This window comes from Mus caroli, chromosome 19 (genome assembly GCF_900094665.2).
Source record: "Mus caroli chromosome 19, CAROLI_EIJ_v1.1, whole genome shotgun sequence".
Classification (NCBI taxonomy): Eukaryota; Metazoa; Chordata; class Mammalia; order Rodentia; family Muridae; genus Mus; species Mus caroli.
Genome location: NC_034588.1, coordinates 22,551,949 through 22,571,887, shown reverse-complemented (window position 1 = coordinate 22,571,887; position 19,939 = coordinate 22,551,949). Strand labels below are relative to the sequence as shown.

The 19,939-nt window shown below is 47.2% G+C and overlaps 1 protein-coding gene across 14 annotated transcripts in view; it reads right to left on the bottom strand.

Moving 5' to 3' along the window:
- Positions 1-3,421: 3,421 nt before the first annotated feature.
- Kank1 (KN motif and ankyrin repeat domains 1) overlaps positions 3,422-19,939 on the bottom strand; it is a 195,238-nt gene continuing 178,720 nt past the window's right edge. For 13 of the 14 annotated variants that reach the window (XM_021151518.1, XM_029472382.1, XM_029472388.1 and 10 more), the window contains 9 exons: positions 15,667-15,864; positions 14,984-15,092; positions 13,637-13,882; positions 12,097-12,184; positions 9,901-10,120; positions 7,533-7,675; positions 6,818-7,018; positions 4,949-5,047; positions 3,422-4,428 (listed from right to left, as the gene is read on the bottom strand). In XM_021151518.1, the coding sequence (XP_021007177.1) occupies positions 4,366-4,428; positions 4,949-5,047; positions 6,818-7,018; positions 7,533-7,675; positions 9,901-10,120; positions 12,097-12,184; positions 13,637-13,882; positions 14,984-15,092; positions 15,667-15,864 (1,367 nt within the window). In that variant the 3' untranslated portion in view covers positions 3,422-4,365. The remainder of the gene's footprint in view (positions 4,429-4,948; positions 5,048-6,817; positions 7,019-7,532; positions 7,676-9,900; positions 10,121-12,096; positions 12,185-13,636; positions 13,883-14,983; positions 15,093-15,666; positions 15,865-19,939) is intronic. The other variant, XM_029472390.1, reaches the window with a different exon arrangement.

The following is a 19,939-nucleotide window of genomic DNA, read 5'->3' as shown; positions in this document are numbered from 1 at the left end:
TCACAGAAAGGACTTGGTCTCCTGTGCTGTTAAAGCCACCTGGAGTAACTCCTGTCCCTCCACCCCAGGGTTTTCCTCTCCGTTTAGCACCCAGCCTCATCCTTCCAGGTGGCTCAAGGACCCACAAACTGGACCCTTCTGGGATGTGGAGTGGAAAGCACCTACTGGCTTGGTTTAACTTAGACATTGGCTGGCAGTGCCTCTTATACAGGTCCCACGATTTGAAAATGAGGAGCAGACTTGCCTTCCTCTTGCCTATCAAGTCCCCAAAGGACTTACAGGAGAGGCAGCGGGATGACTAATCTCCCAAAACTCCCCAAACGCCCTCTACACCAGACATTCTATACACGTGTTCAAAACTAGCACTTGGCCTTCTAGTTTCTGCACTGCATCCTTGCCAAATCCAGAGTGGGTAGATCAGGATACCATCTGTGTCGATCATTAACTCTCAGCCCCAAGGGTACCGCTAGGGACTGCAGTGAGTGAGCTGGGGCCTGCGTAAGTCTGGGGCCACGGTGGCCAAGGGCTCACCACATCCTTTTGTGGTAACAACTCCAATAAAATGCACTTTGGATATATATTTTTATAACCTGCTGGCTTCTAAATTACAGCCATGCTGAATAAAGAGTACGGTAAACATGTGACTAGCTATTTCCTTCTGCGGAGTGTAAAATGAACTTGTTTCTTGGGCCAGGACTTTGAAACACTGTGCTTTTGGTAAAACAAAACAAAACGGGAAAGTATCATTAACTCAAAGCCAAAGCAAAGGTTCATGGTCTTCCTGACTAGCCATGATCTAGTGCCATGAGGAAGCGGGGAAGGAAAGAGTAGATGGAGAAAAAATACCAAGAACAGCCTGCTTGCCTGCTCGGCCTGTCACATGCCTCGGGTCTACTAAGCATGGAAAAATAGTGTGGTGTAAGTTGGGGTTCCTGGCCTTCTGTAAATAACTATCCCAGGAAGATCTAAATGCCCTCGACCATGGACAAGCAACGTAGAAACTAAGCATAGACGGCACAGCCAAGATACTCAGCGTTCCTGGTTATGACATAGCTCCGCCCACCTTGCCAAAACATCTGTGTAGAGAGGTAATTGGCAAGGCATTCTCAGGGTGGACCTAACTTGCACTGACAAAGTACCTGGGATGCTTGCAGACCTGAGGCACCAGATGCCAAGGGGAGAGCCAGAATCTGTGTTTCTCTATCAGCAACCCCAGTGAAATCCTTACCTGTTCTGTGAATGGAAAGCTTACACACAAAGATCTTTCTACATGTAGCAAGCAGGTCCCCTAGAAAAGAGGCACCAGGGTTTTAAAAAGGGCTGTGGTTAGCTGCTCATGATCTCCTTTATGGGAAAACCAACAGCTTTCCTTTTCTCTGTCTGCCATGCCCACAATAGTAGTTTCAGTGTTACAAAGCCAGGGATAAGGCTTCTCTCAGAGCACTGACATCTACAGGGAAGGGCTCAACGCATTTTTGTATTTGGGCACTTGTGTCAGCTGTGTGTTCCAGACAGATTTCTCCAGAAGCAAACTCCATCACCATGGTGATAGGTTTACTATGAGTACTGGCTGGTTTTGTGTATCAGCTTGACCCAGGCTGGAGTTATCACAGAGAAGGGAGCTTCAGTTGGGGAAATGCCTCCATGAGATCCAGCTGTGGGGCATTTTCTCAGTTGGTAATCAAGCGGGGGGAGGGGGGGTAAGGGCCCCTTGTGGGTGGTGCCATCTCTGGGCTGGTAGTCTTGGGTTCTATAAGAAAGCAAGCTGAGCAAGGGGAAGCAAGCCAGTAAGTAACATTCCTCCATGGCCTCTGCATCAGCTCCTGCTTTCTGACCTGCTTGAGTTCCAGTCCTGACTTCCTTTGGTGATGAACAGCAGTGTGGAAGAGTAAGCTGAATAAACCCTTTCCTCCCCAACTTGCCTCTCGGTCACGATGTTTTATGCAGGAATAGAAACCCTGAGTAGGGCCCCTCGAGTCCTGACAGTGGTTGAACATGTGGTCAGTGTCGCTTTCTTGATATCAGGATCTTAAAATTGCCAAATGTGTTGTCTTAGGGAAAATTCCAGCCTTCAGCCGTTCCATTTCCAGGGCAAAGGTTTCTAGGGAACTGGCATCACCTAAAGGTTTGGTTTCCTCTTAGACTGGATCAGAAGATAAAGGCCGCTGTCTCCTCCCTTGGGCTGCCCTTGCTTAGGGACGTGGCCCACACCTCCTTTCAGAGTCCCTTTGCAAAGTTGTGCCTCCGTAAACCACACACAGCTTTCCCAATGGGAGAAATCAGACTTATGTATACAGTGTGTGGAGATCCCAAGATAAAACACATTCGAGGTGTTATGAGAGCAAACACGACCTGGGCCAGCGCGCGCTACTCAGAGGTTAGATACACAGTGCACAAGACTTTACTCAGAGATAAAATAAGCACTTGTTTTTAATCAGAGCACAAGGGCTCCTTTCGTTTTTCTCATTCATCTACAATATTTTTTTAAGCTTTTTTTTTCCTTTTTTTTGGGGGGGGTAGAGCTGGGGATTGAACTCAGGGCTGTGTGTTTGTGTGTGTGTGTTCACGTGTGTTAGATAAACACCACCAGAAGACTCTATCCCAGCCCACAATCACAGTATTAATGCTTTTTCTGTTCAGAAAAACAAGATCCCCAGGATCATAAACCTCCTGAGAAAGAGCTCTTTGCTCAACAGGCGCTTGGGGCCATTAAGGGAGAAACAAAGCCCCGAACCACTTCCCTTCACAGACCCCCGCCACCCCCGTTAATTTATTTTACCTATTTCCGGTCCATGGGACTTTGGTTTTAATAACTTCCTGGGCCAAAATTTAGCCTGAATCCCAGAGCTCCCAGATCTGTCTGGGGAGGGAGAGAGCAGTTTGGAAGTCCCAGACTCTGTAACCTCATTCTTACAGTTCACACATGAGAACAGATTTCTGTCCTAGAAGCTCCCGGCCTCCTGCAGAGTGTTCAGCTGGCCCAGGCCGACCCGAGTCCGTCCCTACTACTTTTCTCATGACCCCTCTTAACGTTTCTCTGGAAGACACAAAACTTTCAAAAAGTCTGTCTGGCTTCCTCTCCCCGTTTAGCCAACCACAGGTAGTTACACCCCCAAATCGGTTCAGGACTCGCTAACGTCCATGCATCTGGGAAGAAACAGCTCTGGGGGCTCCCTAGAGGTTACCTGCCTGGTATTAGTGTATAAGGTTTTAAGTTTCGGCGTTGTGACATGCAGCCCGGGGGTATGGAACCTGTGTCACAGACTCGCGCACCCTCCGAAGGCTGCCCCGGTTGGAGCCCGAGGCCAATAGACCATGCTCTTGTTCTCGAAGCTCAAACCATCCATCAGAGCTTGTGGCCACTGCTGTTAGTCATCCGAGCCAGGCAGACAGCTGTCAGTGATGAAGCAGGGGCAAGCAACAGAGCTTAATGAAATTTTATTCTGAAAATATGGCAAGAGTCTAAGGCACTTCAAACATTTAAATACATATACAGGACCAAAGTAAACGTGGCGTATGACAGAAATACACAGAGAACTACACTCTGCCTCCAGAAATGCAAATCTGGCACCCAGTCCTCTAACCTAATTCAAACCTTTATCACCAGATATAGACACGGTTGGGCAGATGCTCAAAACATAACATGACATGTAGCTCTTTATGACTGTACTGTGGAATATAAAAGTTGAAAATACTGTTGTCAATTTCATATAGAAGTCTTTTATATAAAAAGCCATATAATACATCCACCTCGATAAACCAATTGAAAATATTTCTTGTAAGTTTATACATATGGTTTGAGAGTTCCATCTTCTATTTTTAAGCGGGGAAATTATCAGCGTGTGTGTGTGTGTGTGTGTGTGTGTGTGTGTGTGTGTGTAAGTTGCTGATGATCAAAGTCCTCTCCCTCAAGGTTCTTATTTTAAAAGACAAAAGAGAAGTGAACAGAAGCAAGAAGCACCCTGGAATGGAATACTGGAAGGACTTCCCAATGGCTCCACATTTCATAAGTTACTAAGCACTTGTGGAAAAGGTCAAAACTACAACGTCATAGAGAACCTGACATTTGCTTATATGGTAGAAATGGCCTGGTCAGGCCAGTCTACCATTTCCTACCACTGCAAATAACAGAGCCGGTTCAGCAGCCACGGAGCTGGGTCCAAGCTCTACTAGAGCGGAGGGCCAGAGAGGAGGCCATTTCCCAACAGCTTGGCTTTCCCTGCAGAAGCATCAGCCTTCAGCCGCTCCTTGACTCTTCTGTCTGCTGGTCAGCTTGGCGTGGTCCATTTACATTCAGTATCTGTCACCCCAACAGGAATAACTAGCAGCTTCGTGGTGGTACACACGAGGGCCATGCTTACATAATCAGTCAAAAGAACCTCGGTGAGTGGGACCAGGAGATGTCTTTCTGCCAAGCCTCGGCGTGCTCTAGAGACCAGGAAAGGGGGGACATGGAGGTTAATGACTTCAGGCAGATGTGTCCCCCCAACATTGCTTATTCACAGCTGACAACCATCTGTGTGCCGGAGCCAGGCGAGCTCTTCCTGAGAATGTGGGACAGAGATGTCCACCCTCTGCAGGCATGTTCTAAAGCCAGCTGGGCTAAGCAGGGATTGTCCAGCTGTCCTTGGAAGTCAGCCTCCTCCCACTCGGAGTCAATTCTGAGATGATGAGCAGCCTCCTGACAGTGTCAGGGACACAGTGACATGTAGCCATGAGCTCAACCTGTGCTATTTGGGTCATTGTACTTAGAATTAGCTCCTCGTGAAGAGCTGCTGTCCCTCAAGGATGACTGAGACCCAGCGTATCCTGGCATGGGGTAGAAATGATGAAGATTTAAGCTCTGGGCTAAAAACCCCATATTCAGAATCAACATGAGATTCCTGTGGCCTGTTCATTCCCCTGGGAATTCCATCCCATTTGTAAATGCCAAATGCCTGCTACTGACCGGAGACTGGGCTTTCGAGAAGTTGAGGTGGGCGTACAGAAGAACGGCAATGTCCTTGTGTCCAGCTTCCAGGGCTATGGAGAGAGCGGTGCTGCCATCCTAAAGAGGAAACGAAAACAACAGGCCAGGCTGAGTCTCTCAAGTCTCCATCATCTGGAAGGCAGCGAGCTGATAAAGTCCCCCAGGTCTAGCCATCCGTTCCGTACTTCAGGAAGTGTTTCTGGATCTTACAGGTTGGGTCGTGAGTGTGGAGGTGAGCGAGACTAGTCTCTGTCCGTAAGAGCTCAAGGAGAATCAGCACTGGCACAGGCATGTGTACACGAAGGTCCTCAGAAACTGAAGGGTGCCCACTGAGAGCCCCTATCCAACTGTCCCACCTGCCAGAGGGGCCAGTAAGAACAGGAGGGGCAGAAACTATAGTCTCTTTTTCTTACAACCACAGCCAGCCAGGTAAGAACTAGGAAGCTGTGGTCTTATAGCCTACTGCACCTCTGGTCATATCCACAGTAAGCACTCCACCCTGGAGGTCTGCCTGCAAACGCAAGTCTTCTGGAAATACCAGAGGGAGGGGGAGCACTGCCTATGGGAAGGAAGCAGTTTTTTGGGGGAGGGGGAGAGTAACTGATTTTTTATTAAATTGCAGACTCTGAGATGGATATGAAGCAATTAAGGCAAAGGACAGCACAGCTTATTTCCTGTCCGGTTTTGAAGTAAGGACTCTCGTTTGGTCATAGGAACAGGAAATGATTCCCATGTGGGTTGAATATTAGCATCCTGCCCTCCCACACTGCGAATCCAGGGAGCAGCTTCCCTTCCGGAGGTCAGGTGAGTGTCGCACTTGTGTATAAGTAAGGAAGTGGGTTGGGTAGCCAGGATTTCTGTAAGTCCCTGTCACACTACAGACTCATCACACAACGTGACAAGTTTTCAGAGAGAGCGCAATTAAGTAAAACCTTAAAACACACGCAACAGAGACGGCAGTAGGGGGGGAAATGAGCTGTGAACCCATGCTCTCTGAAGAAGTGAATGGAAGGAATTGCGTTGTCCCTGGAGGTGGGAGGGTATGGCCCTTCTACCCAGTGGCAACCTCCCCTGCTTTGCTTATTGGCGCGAGCTCAGTGGGATCTGAAATTTATGGCAAAGGAGGCTATTTCCCCTCTAACTTTATGGTGTTTTGAGACAAAGGATGCTCTAGGTTGAACCAGTGTTCGGCAGAGATAAGCTTTCAGAATGAGAACCATGGAGATCTGACCTCCATGCCCCAGCTTCACTTCCATAGCTCAAGTGCCAGTCCCATGCTTTCTCTTTGGCCTGGGTGCTCATGCAAGGTTTATCTTGGAAGGGGACAGACTGGGAGGGAGTTCAGTGAGGTTAAGTTTGGTAACGATGGGAACAGACCAAGCAGAAGTGGGAGAATGTGCTCAGAGTGGCCAAAGAACTCGTGGACTTCCTGGCTTATGTGTCACGTAAGAGTATTCACATTGATGAACCATTCATTGTACATCACCCATTGTCACTGCACTCAAATGGCTAAGTGTTCCATCCAAGGGAGAGAGAAAACCCAACCGTCTCCTGAGGGACTGCTCATACATTGTCTCTATACACTGCCTCTGAGAGTTGGATTTTGTAGGGCCAATCTGCTCACCCCCTGAGGAGCGAGCTCTGCGTCTTGCCTTCTTCCTTTCATGAACTCGAGGGTGAGGTACATGCATATATTTACTTTTGGCTAATGCAGTATCTGACTATACATGGTATACATAGCTGAGCTGGGCTATGAAGGGAAGAGGCCTGCACGCCAACACCAATCCACAAAGGAACAGGGAAGAGGGGCCCACACCCGCTCCTGGCTGGAGGCCCAGTGGCACTCACATTGTCTTCCAGGTGGCCATTGCAGCCTGGCTGGGCCAGCAGCAGCTTCACAATCTCCACATGCCCGTGTTCACTGGCACACATCAGGGCGGTGGAGCCCTCGTCGTCCTGGATATTGACATCAGCTCCACAGGCCAGCAGGCCCTTCACCATGTCTATCCGCCCATGACTGACAGCCAGCATGAGGGCCGTCTGTCCCGCCTAGGAGAGAAATGATGGTTAGAGTCAGAAGTGTCGACTGGGCGGGAGAAGGCTGGGGGGTGGGGTAGGGCAGGCGCCACACAAAGGCACTAGAGCCATGAGCTAAGGAAGGAGTCAGGTTTTCACCAGAACTCTGTGGACATCTCAGTAAAGCAAGGGAGATAGTTCTAAAGAGGTTTAGGATAGAATTGTGAACACATTTAGGCTCAGAGTTCTGACTCTGGCGTGAAGCCACGGCAGCCAGATCATTGGAATCAGTAGGCAATGAGTGTATGATGAGGACCCCGTACAGGTAGGGACCCTTGTGTGCAACCATGCTTAGTCCCCCTGCAAGCTTCCCAGGCAAAGTAGGGAGAGATTCGCAACATGGGACTGAGCCCACGTGTCACCCGGTATGCTGGTCGGTGCATGGACTACAGCTGTCAGTGGGCCACCAGCAAAATGCCCTGTCAACCTGGTCCTATGAGACACTGGCCAGGGTGCCGATGGTCAGTGTGGTGAATGAGGCACTAACCTGACTGGCCTTGGCGTTCACGTCTCCACAGCTGAAGAGTTCTTCTACAACCTGCATGTCCTTCTCTGCCTCCACGGCCGCGAGGGCTGCCAGCATGATGGGTGTGTACCCTGCCTTGTTCTGGTGATCCACATTGCACACGTCTACAAGAAAGAAATCTCAGCCGAGCGTGGTGGCGCACGCCTTTAATCCCAGCACTTGGGAGGCAGAGGCAGGCGGATTTCTGAGTTCGAGGCCAGCCTGGTCTACAGAGTGNCTGAGTTCGAGGCCAGCCTGGTCTACAGAGTGAGTTCCAGGACAGCCAAGGCTATACAGAGAAACCCTGTCTCGAAAAACCAAAAAAAAAAAAAAGAAAGAAATCTCTTTAGGGAGAGCCATCTGGAACCGTTAGCGTTCACTGGAGGTGTGATGTTTATAAGAACCCCATGAAATAAGTGCTCTGAAAATGACTAAAAAGGGAACAAATGTTTTAATGCCCTGTCCCAGCAGGCTGGCAGCAGGAGACATGACAGTAGGTGGCCACACCACAGGGCTCCCTGCTTGTGATAGGGTGATTATGGTGTGACACCCTGGCGGTGCGGGAGGAGGTTCTCAGTGTACTTGCTATGAAGCCTCAGCGGTAACGAGGGATCTAGACAGGCATATGTTCAGAAACTCAATCACATGGCTGCTAACCCTAGGGCTTGTAGTGTAAGATCAATATTAATGCTCCAAGTCCTCTAAGAAACTGCCAAGGACCACCAGACCCCGTGGGCTGGATCTCTTCTGTTCTTTAATTCTCGAGACGCTTCCCAGGGCTTTAATGGCATGCCAGGATGGAGAGAAACGGAAAGTAGCTTTCAGAGGAGCGAGTACCAAGTTAAACACTTCAGATGAGACGAGACAAAAGCTCGGCTTGGGATCCCTCTCTATTACGTAATGGGATGTACAGAAGGACCTCTGTGTAAAAAGCGAAGGCTGTGTGGTGGCAAAGTGGGTGCACACGTATACCCGCGGTCCTCAGGATCTGAGCTCCTCCACTCCTTCAGGGCTGAAGCCCCAGAGTTATATCTCATGGAGCCCAAAATTGCTCAAAATAGTAAGCACTAGAACGAAGTGATTACCTAAGACCATCTAACAGTGGAAGCAAGTCCGTTTGTCAGGATATCCACTCTAGGGAGTTCTCAGGGCAGAGAAGACACCATTTCAAGAGCAATTCTGAAATCTTGTTCTGAGTTTCCCTGGGTACAATCCATGCCCCTATTTTAACAGTATCCCTAGCTGTCTACAGTCTGGAGGGAAGGAACCTGTAACTGCTTCCTGTCATCAGATGGAAGGAGTCATTCCCTAACATGGGCACCGAAAGACTCGCTGCGCTGCGCTGTGCCGGGAGGCAGCTCAGTGTCAGAGTGCTTGTCCAGCACGCAGAAGGCTGCAGCTCCAACACCCACACCCCAAGAAAAGGGAATTCAGCAACTGAGCACAGTAACAAACGGTATGTGTGCTTGGATTATTATTTTTTTTTCTGTACTAACAACTCCAAGATGGAGTGCTGCATATCAGGCCCCTGGGTCAAGAGACAGTAAAGGAAACTAGACAATTTCATTATATACATCAAGTGTTGACATTATGTTCTCACTAGCCTTTACTGTGAATTCCGGGTTAGCTGCTTGTCAAAAACACTGTTGTGACGATGAAAGTGGTTTGGGGGCTGTCCCACCTGCAGCTGAAGGCTCCCTTCCTCAAGGGGCCCCTTCTGACCTGCCCTCTCACCTCATGGGTAATGTGACCCCACCACTGCATTCTGGGATGGCACGTTCCCACTACTGTTGTTAACAAGGTTCAGCGGTAACGGGAGACACTGCCTCTCATTTCTGTGATTCTTTTGAAGACGTTGGGCAGGGACAGTGATGATTCTGCTGTGGTTTTACTAGTCCCTGTCCTAACTCCTCACTTCTGTACAGCCACATAGTGGCTGGAGTATAAGGACAAACAGAGTGGCCACATGCACAAAAGCTGTGACTCTGGGCCTGTGAGTAACACTCTGCCTCCCAAACAACCCAGCCCAGCCGGTGTGATTCATCAAGGAACAAGTGTGAGTCACGGCTATTAGCAGGGGTACACCTCATTTGAAGACAGCTGACCTGCAGCAAGAATATCTTCACAAACTCCCTTCAAAATAGATGTGGATTCTGTTTCTTTATTGCCCAGGCTTGATGAACCTCAGGCCTCCCACCCATGACTCAAGAACAAACATTCTTGCCATGTCATGTGGAGAAGCAATGAAAAGACTTGAGGATGGCCAAAGAACTATGGTATGGGTCAACCAGCTTTATGAAGACAAGTCACAACCTGAGTGCCCTTAGGGGGACAACAGGGTCCTCTGTACCTGCATCCAGAAGCAGCTTGACGATCTGGAAGTTGGAGTGGGACACGCTGTAGTGGAGGGCGGTATTGCCATTGCCGTCCGCCATGTTGATGATGTACCGGAGCACATCCGGGGAGACAGCCTCGAATGCAGCGATGTAGTCGCCCACCATGGCTGGCACGGCGGACTTCTGACTGGACACTCGGAACCACTCGTGCTGGAGGGTGTTCAGACAGATCCTCTGCCAAAACACCAACTTGCTGTTAGTTCTATTTATAGCTCTCTCTCTCTCTCTCTCTCTCTCTCTCTCTCTCTCTCTCTCTCTCTCTCGTGCAACCAAAAGCCCAAGCAACCAGGCCTTTTATAGTCAAAATGTGTACTCTCAGCATCTGCTCTTAAAAGATGCTGCAACCCAGCACCTCAAGAGCAGCTTCAAACAACAAACTTGAACTCTCCTCTTCTGGTTTTAAATCGTCCCGTCCACACTGTGGTCACTAAGAAGCAACATGCAAGGGGGTTTAGAGCCAGAGCCAGATCCCAGAGATTCAATGCCAGACTCTACTACTTATGAATGCGTGATTCTGAGAAGCTTCCTTATTCTGCAGCTTAGTTTCCATGTCTTAAAAAAAACCCCAAACTACCACCAACAAAACCGCTCATTTTATAGTATCTATAACGAGGTCAACACTTAGGCCTGTCTCTACTTTTGAGCTGTTTGTGTTTACTGAGCTAATGGATCTTTCCAGTGATTGTTCAATGGAGTTAGGGAGAAATCAGCATTCCAGCAGCTGTGTTGCTTCCTGACCCAGTCCGACTAACTCCAACTTTTCTACCCCACCAGGCTGGGAGATGAGGCTGGCCTAGGCTACCACATAGCAAGTTCCAGACCAACGTGAGCTACAGTGTGAGGTGCTGTCTCACAGAGCAAATTGGGACAATCTAAAGTCTAGCACTAGTAGTCTGACCTGATGGCTGCCACTTTAGAGATACTTTTATTTGCTGTGTGTGGGCAAGTACACTCAGGTTAGATGCACATGCGGAGGTCAGAGGACAACTCGAAGATGTTGGTTGTTTTCTGCCACAATATGGGTCCTAGGGATCAAACTCAGGTTGTCAGGTTGACAGCAAGCATCTTTACCCACTCCACTGAGCCATCTTGTAGGCCCTGGAGACACATCTCTCAAGTTCTCAGATACTAAGGCTGGGTTTGGCTAGTGAGGTCTCATGGGCACATGTCCCTGTGTGCTTGTTTGTGTTCAAGCCTGTGACAGCCACATCCGGCTTTTAACAGACCATGCCAGGCCCTCGCCTCGGTATTCCAGCTATGTGTCTAGGATTAGATAACTCCTGAGGTCTCATTTGGTTCTCAGAGCTCCATAGTCTCAGAGCCTTGCAAGTCACCTGATCAGCGGCCACTGACTTAGATGAATCAGCCTCAGATGAACTAACCCTGCTGACACACAAAGACGTATATCCAGGTTATTATCAAATTAGTGAGAGAAGCCACATTTTCACAATGTCCTGAAGATGGAGCTGCCAATCACAGGCCTGGTCAGGTCATGCAACTACAGATCCAGCTGTCAGCACAGGAGTGAATCACCCGGCAGCACACCAGATTAGCCGCTGCCCCAGCAGTACCTGCATGTCCTGTGCTGTGCTATTCCTGACCAGTTAGACAACCACACTACCTGCTACTGAATTTACCCAGCTGTGAAATGACAGTGCAGTTATTTTTTCCATTTAAAAATAGTGACTGTTGGCATTCCACACCAGAACCTAATATATACTTTCCTAGTGGAAAGGAATGCTGACCTCAGCCCAGATAAGTTTCTTCTAAAACCTACGCTTACTTTTTAGATTGTTCAGGGATGCTGCTCTTGGGGTCAGAAGGATCTGTAGATAGAAGCAGAGCATGGAGAGAGAAGGAGATGGCCTGCAATTAGCCTTCTCTTTCTTTCTGCCAAGTATGTGCCTCCCAGATGGCTCCACCACAAGAAAAGTACAGGGTGGGCAAAGGAGTGGACGCTGGGCCTCAGGGAAACGGTGTGTTCCCTGAGCTGGGCAGAACGAGTTCATCCTGCCGGCTATGAAAGAAATGAGCGGCTCAGGGAGAGGCATGTACAACAACAGCTCAGGGGCAGGCTACCATGTTCCTGACCACGCTGCGCCGGGGCGATGCTGCAAAGCTGGGGCATTGTTCCTATCACGCAGACTTACCATATCTTTGCTGGCCAAAGCTTTGGGATCTTTTATGTTGTATTTCAGTAAGTTGCAGGCAGATAACATCTTTTCACTTAATTCATACCTAAAGAGGAGGAAGAAGAGAAAAAAAAACACACGGAACTCAGGGTATGCCATAGAACAAAAGGGATTTTTATCTCAGAGCCCACAACCATTTAATAGGCCAGGGCCATGAGCCAGCCTAGGTGGGTCCTGATGATCGGAGCGGTCTCCAGGCACTGGTGGCTGACAGCACGACAATAATCTGGCACCTCTGCAATGAAGGGCTTTGCCGAAGCGTGACTTCCAGATACATCAGCTTGGCCTTTAGGACATTACAAAATGACATTTGGAAAATTTTATTCTTTTTATTGTATGGGCTTAAAAAATTGTCTTGGCCAGGTACGATGTTGTATGCCTTTGATCTGAGTACTTGGGGGGGGGGGAGGCAGTGGATCTCTGTGAGTTTGAGGCCACCGTGGTCTACATAGTGAGTTTCAGTGTAGCCAAGACTACACACAGTAAGACCGTGTTTCCAACATGTGTATATGTATGTGTGTGTGTGTGTATATATATATACACACACACACACACACACATATATTACTCTTAAGGAGCTAGAGAGGTCTAAATTACTATATTCTATATTTCTTTATGGTGAAGTCATATCTAGTGACTCAAGTGTTTGTCCCACACATATGAAAAGCCAAAAATCAAATGACATTATAACTTTCTCAATAAAGCTGTTTGAAACTCAGAAAACATCTCAAACCCTCTGGAAACACTTACCTTGTGTTGACAGTGACCTTCCATTTGACAAATGTAATGGAATAAATGCTTGCTGAAACGTTCCAATTTATACCTCACAGAATAAAAACAAAACACGCTGACGTTTCCATCTTTCCTCGTTTTATAAGTGAAAGGTCCACCCTGACTAACAATGTCGCAAACTCAGCCCATTTCCAAGGTGCGTGTCTCAGCCAACCAGAGCACGTGAGATGACGTATAACCATCCCACATCTACTGTTGTTCCTTATCACTCAAGGCGTAACAAAGCTGAGAGTGCCTGACACACATCACCTTCCCAGTTAATCATTTTTTAGTTGAGGCTAAACGCCTTTTCCTCGCCTGCACAATGGTCCTGCGGTAACAATTCTGACATTCGCGTCAAGATAAAAATCTGAAATCGTAAACAGAGCGCTGGTCATCAGAAAGGTCAGCTATGTCTCTGTATACACGGTGATGTGTTCGAACAATGGATGCTGAGGTGGACAGCCATTTCCACATGCCAAGCTAGACAGCAAAGAGTTACCGAAGTTCAGCGAAAAGCATGAGCCACTCGCACTGATGAGCTCAGAGATCTGAAAGGCACCGTACCCTGCACTAGTACCTTGACCAGCTGTGCATGCTTCCGAGACACGGATAAGACTAAACACACACACATACTCGCAAACTACCTGAACCAGTTAATTCTATTGCCCGGCCGAGCACGGCACGCATGGAAGGCATCAGGGAGGGGAGGGGAAATGTACCACACCTCTCTCTGATTTCCTCCTTCTCAGGCTCACATTCTGGAACCTGTACTTCATCTTCCACCCTGGCAGACTTGAAACCTTCAATATTAACTGCGTGGTGCCCTTCTGCCATTCCCCGAGTGTCGAGGTCCTTCTCTTCCTCCTCCTCCTCTTCCTCGGGAGGGTACCCAATGGCGTCACACTCGTCATCTGACTCGGAAGAAGAGCTTCCATCCGAGCTGGATTCGTCACTTGAAGTTGTCTCATACCTAGGTGGCAATTGGGAGTTCAGGAGATGCAGGGTGCCCCCCTAGAGACCCAGCGACAGACGATCCTGGGAAGGGAAAAGCTGCGGCCTGACCCCAGACATCTTGCCAATGGTTTAGAGCCTGCACTTAGAAACTCAAAGCAAGGTCTATTTGAAGGCCTGGTAAGTTTACAATGGGCTTTGACTTCAAAGGGATAATTCCCAGTTGAAGACTGGTATCATATACCATTTGTTCAAAAAAAAAAAAAAGAGCCCTGATATCACCAGGTCAGAATAAATTGAGAGGAAAGTGACTTTACGGAAACCAGATCTGAAGTTGCTCTGCATTCTTCTATTTGTCCCATCCATTCTCCCACCGTCAAAGCGAACAGATTATTTAAGTAGCCAATAGCTCCTTTGAAATCTTCTGGACCACATCGTTCAATAAAACTGAAGATTTGTAAAACATGCACCATCATGTTAAATCTCTCTTGGTAGCCTCTTTGCAGTAAATACCCAACGCTGCACTGTTGCTTTCTCATTGAGTAATCAACTAATTGCTTTGCTCCAACAGGAGGAGGACAAACAGGCTCAACCACCTGGGCCAATAGCTGCTAGGCAATCTATGTAGAAAGCAAGGAACCAGAGCTATGGCCAGGTTACTCTTCAGTTGAAACATCCCAAAGTCCTGCTCCTGAACACGGAGAGCTAAGTCAAAAGCAATCCATTCCGGAGAAGTGGATGGGCCCATCACTGGGCCCTGGACTAATGCTGCCAGCCTCTTCCTGTCCCCTCCTGTATTCTAACATGTATAGATACAACTATCCAAATGAAAACAGCAACCCTAATGGCTTTTTACTGAAGACGTGTTTCCCACCCCCAGGCCAGAAGTAAGGAGATGTCACTTTCCCAGCTTCAGTGGGTATCCTTGAAAGAGGGACATATCCTTAAGGATAGCAAAAGAAGAGAAGAAGAGAAGCCCAGATGCACCTTTCTGAGGAGGGAATCTTCTATCATCAAGATGTGGCAGCATCCCAGAATAGGCACCCTGACAGCGACTTAAGTAGGTAGGAGGCAAAGGAGACAGGCGTCTCTGCACCCCAACGCCACCAGCATGCCTTACCCGCCGTTAATGCCAATGAACTGAAGATTCTTTTTGGCTCCATTCGAATCTTTATTCCCATCGCTTTTCTTCATGATGGACTTCAGTGTGTTTTCATTATTTGGACATACTGAAAAAAAAAAAAAGTAAATCCAAGTGATTGGTGTAAATCATGAGTTAAATGAGTGGGCTCTCTTTCCTCACATTTGTGAATGCAGATCTTAGTGTGGGTGTGTGAGAAACATCCATGAAACCCACTGGGAGAGTGTGTGCAAACAGAGAAAAGAATTCATCATTCTATTAATAACGTTCCTTTAAACACGGGGGAGGGAATCCATCAGTGTGCCCAGACATTACAAACATGCAGATAAGGAGCATTGGTACCAGGCTGTAATGTTTATAAAGTGATGTCATGTCTCAGTTCACCCTTCCTTAGGCATTGAGGTAGGGATCCTGGTACTTTTTCATCAGCTAAGATAACCTAAGGGGTAGAATATGCGGACTAGGATGTGAAGGAGAGGAAGGCTGTTTGTACAGTGCATAATCTGTAGCCAAGACATCACAGCTTGCTTTTGGTAAAGGATACTTTGGCCTAGCTGCCAAAACAACAAATTATATAACCTTTCTTCCAGGTCAGCATGTAAATTATCGGCTGGAAGGCTGGCAGTGTTGCCACAAACTGCACAAACTGCAAGAAGACTTACCATAGAGGCCAGTGGCTATCTGGTCATCTGTCAGGTTCACCGGGGGCAGGGTATTTCCCTGTGTGGGGAACTGCTCATGGCCCCGGCTGTGCTTGCCTTCTGCCGTCTCCTCCTCCACCCCAGGCTGGGATGGTTGTACATTTAACAGTCCTCCTGACCGAAGGCCTCCACACTTGCAGGTACATTCCAAGTGATTTCCTGTGCAGAAGGAAAAGAGTGCAGGCATGCAGGGTTAGGTTCGCATAGCATAGACTTAAAAGTCAGTTAAAAAACAGTTTCAGGGACTGGAGAGATTCCTTGGCTTAAGAGGGCTGGCTGTTCTTCCACGACCTGAGTTCAATTCTCAGTACCCACATGGCAGCTCACAACTGTCTGTAACTTCAGTTTCAGGGGAACTGTCACCCTCACATAAACATACATGAAGCCAAATCACCAATGCACATAAAAAAGTAAATTATTTTAAATTATTAAAAAAAAAAACCCACACATTTCTCTCAACCCATCCTCTTCTCTGGTGACCTCTTGTGCTTTCTGTTCAGTAAATCGCACTATTCATTTACATAGACTTGAACCCCCAAGGCCTTCAATGATTGTTAAGCTTGGCCCTTGCCCTTGGCACAATGTTGACCAAGGTTTGTCATCTGAGCCACTTTGCATCTCCTTTTTCTACTGTGGTTCCCTTCTGGTACCCTGGTGCAGAGCCGTGTTCCTACCCATCTCCAATACCATCAAGACTTTAGCTGAAACAAATCCTGGTACAATCTACAGAGCAGCCCCTCTCCCAGGGAAGCTTGGAAAACGGGGTACCCATAGCCTAGAGAATACATGGAACCACTGTGGCCTGGTACCAGCCTGCTATCCAACCTCATTTCTTTACTCCCATGGTCTTCTTGGGGAAGGAACTTCGGTCCCATGGTCCTAAGGTTGGGATTTCTCATTTCCGGACACCCTTCTCTGAAAGGCCATTCCCTTCTCAAATGCTGGCCACACCCTTCTTCCCTTCCCTCCACAACTGAAAGAACTTTTCTTTCCTCACTGCAGTTGTCTGTCCCACTATTCAAGGACAGGATGAGTTTTAGAAATACTTTCCTGTCAGCTTTCTTCTTGTCATGCTTACTAGATTATTTCCCCACGTGTAAAACATTTCATAGCTGTTTACTGGCCAAAGCAGACAAATTCACTTAAATTATATTTGTAATTCAATGTATCACAGAATTCTCAATCTGACTGACACTAAAATGATGTTTATCATAGGATTAAATTAAAAAGCAAATTAAAGCCGGGCAGTGGTGGCGCACGCCTTTAATCCCAGCACTTGGGAGGCAGAGGCAGGTGGATTTCTGAGTTTGAGGCTAGCCTGGTCTACAAAGTGAGTTCCAGGACAGCCAGGGCTACAGAGAGAAACCCTGTCTCGAAAACAACAACAACAACAAACAAAAAAACAAAACAAATTAATTGCAATACATGCATGTGTATCTGTTTGAGATAAGGTCTTACTATGTAGCCCTGGATGGCCGGGAACTTGCTACATAAGGTCAAATTGTCCTCAAATTCACAGAGCTCCTTGCCTGCCTCTGCAAGTCATTATGTGCAGCTAAATATAACAGTAGACATAAACATAACTTTATAGTGAGCTAATCTGTAAAATTCCACTAAAAGGAACGAGCTATGGAGATTAAAAATTCTCATTTATTTACTATTTTTCGATACTATATATGGATTAGCTGTATTAAAAATTGCTCTGACTTAGCACTTTAATTTTCAAAAATGTTATTCTAAGTATGCATAGAAACAAACAGGAGAAGGCTTTCATTTTGTCCATTTTTAAAACAGAAAGGAGAAGCTGACATCACAGTCTGGCCAAAGAGACTAGTGGGTGAGCAGAGCTACTGTCACTCATTCGAGAGAACGCTATGCAGTCTTTATGGGTTCTGTTTGGTGCTGTGACCAAAGTCTTCGCTCAGCAGGCTGTCCCCCAGCCTGGCACTTTGCCACTCACTTTTCACAGTTAGTTCTATCCACGCTCTTCCCGAGATGTAGACTAAACCAATTCCTTTTAATTCTGTTTTCCTAGGATGCCATTCCAGGAAGCCCTCTTTCCTCTGTTATTGCTCTGTTATTGTTATTCCCAGCCCCTGTGCACTTCCTCCTCGGGGAGCACAGGCTCCTTGAAGCCCTACTTGTTGGGTCTCTATTTGGGGTCCTCTGCACGGCTGAGAACAGTGCTGGACACCAGATTTCTTTTGGCAAGGGTTTGTGCAATTCACCTGGAAATCAGGGTTGCTGACTGAGGTCAACAGGTACCTCGAGGTCACCAGGCATCAAACCAGTTCTTGTTAGTCACGCCAGGGAGAACTGCTACTAGTATTGCTGGAAAATCTGTCCTAGGTGGTGTTCAAACTGGCCGGACTTGAATGACCTAGATGTGATTCCCTGAGCTTAACAAGGCCCTTTCTGTAGGCATGGGCATCGAGTGGAACGATACCTGTCCCAGCATGAAGCTCTGAATAGGACTGCCATGTGCAAGAAGAAAGGAGAAGTGGGGCTGGATATGCAAAAACCAGAGTGGCCAACAAAGTCCCATGAGATGATCTTAACCCTGGACATGCTTGGAAATCATGTTAGATGAAGAGGTGGGTTTTTTTAAAAATACAGGTAAGAGCTCTTACGTTGTCGTCATCATCACCATCACCATCATTTTGAGACAGGGTCTCACTATGCAGCCCTTGCTGACCTAGAACTTGCTATGAAGACCAAGCTGGGTCCTAGAAAACAGCCTGCCTCTGCCACTTAAGTGCTTGTTTTAAAGACCTGGGCCACGGTGCTCTGTGTATCTTTTAACCTCTCCCCATGATTTTGCTCAGCAGTCAGAACTGAGAACTACTCAACTATGATGAAACAAAACTCCAACTGGACTCCTGAAAAATAAGATTTCATACTTCCTCAGTCTCTGCTTATCAACTCGGCTGTGTATGGATTCTTAGAAATAACTGGCTGTTTAATGAACAGGCCTGGATCACCAATGGTAGAAGGTCCATAGCGAACATTGCATGTTACCCAGATAAGATTAAAACACAACAGTGGTGATTATGAACCCTGTCCCTGCTGAATTCTGGTCCTATAGCCCAGATGCTCCACATACCCAGTGGGGCATTAACTCATCTAATATAGTCATTGATACCAATAAAACATGAGCCTCACTTTAGGACTTGGCCAGGTTAGTGACGACTAGTGAGTGACAGAAATCCTAGTGTCCTGGAAAATAAGACACATTCATTCAATGCATTAATTCTAATTCTAAAGTGGGCTGGACTCAGGGTTTAGTATGTAGACAAGCTTAATATCTAAGGCAAACTATATTGAAAACTAAGTAACTCAAAGTGAAAACTTTATTTTATAGTGTTCTCAACTTTAGGAACCTCAGAAACAAATGAAACTAGGACCAAGACAGTTTTACAGGGCTCTTCCCCTCTGCTTCCTCTGTGATAGCTCTTCCTGGCTTTTGAAATTTTACTAAAATAATATTCTGGCAAGCAAATCCTTTTTTTTTTTTTTTTTTTTTTTGGTTATTCACAACAGGGTTTGGCTGTTCTAAAACTCATTTTGTAGATCAGGCTGGCTTCAAATTCACATAGGTTCACCTGTCTCCCGAGTCCCGAGACTAAAGGTGTGTACCACCATGTCTGGCTGCAAATCCATATTTCTATTTTTTTTTTATAGCTGATTTTAGAAAACACATCTCTAAACAATACAGCAGGCTAAACAGCTAAGCTGCAATGCCTACGTTTTAGCATTCTGACTGGATTTTAAAGACCATTTAGCGCCCCTGTCAAGAAGGAGTAGAATCATAATTCCTGATTCACCGTGGAGGCCATCCACGCCTTTACCTGTATCCCCAAAGAATAACTCTTTACCTACTGGCAAGCTGATGGGCACAAGCAGAGACCTGCCACTTTGGGTACCTACTGGTTTGAGGGAGAGACCGTGGAGATTCTATTTTTGGCACATGTCCTTTTTGGGAGAAAGTGTGTGGCTTAGATGGAGGAGCAGGACCAATCATCTTGCAATTCTGCTCCCAATGGAGGCATGTCGTTGTCAGAAACATACAGTCATTTCCAACCAAGGGACCCTGGGACCCCGTGACAGATCAGAGTAGCAGTTCGATTGTCCCTAGCACCGTCGTGATACTTCCCCGAGAACAGTTTAAAAGGCTGCTAAGACTGTATCTGAAGTGGGCATTCACTCAGAAATGACAATGCTAAAAGAGTGGATT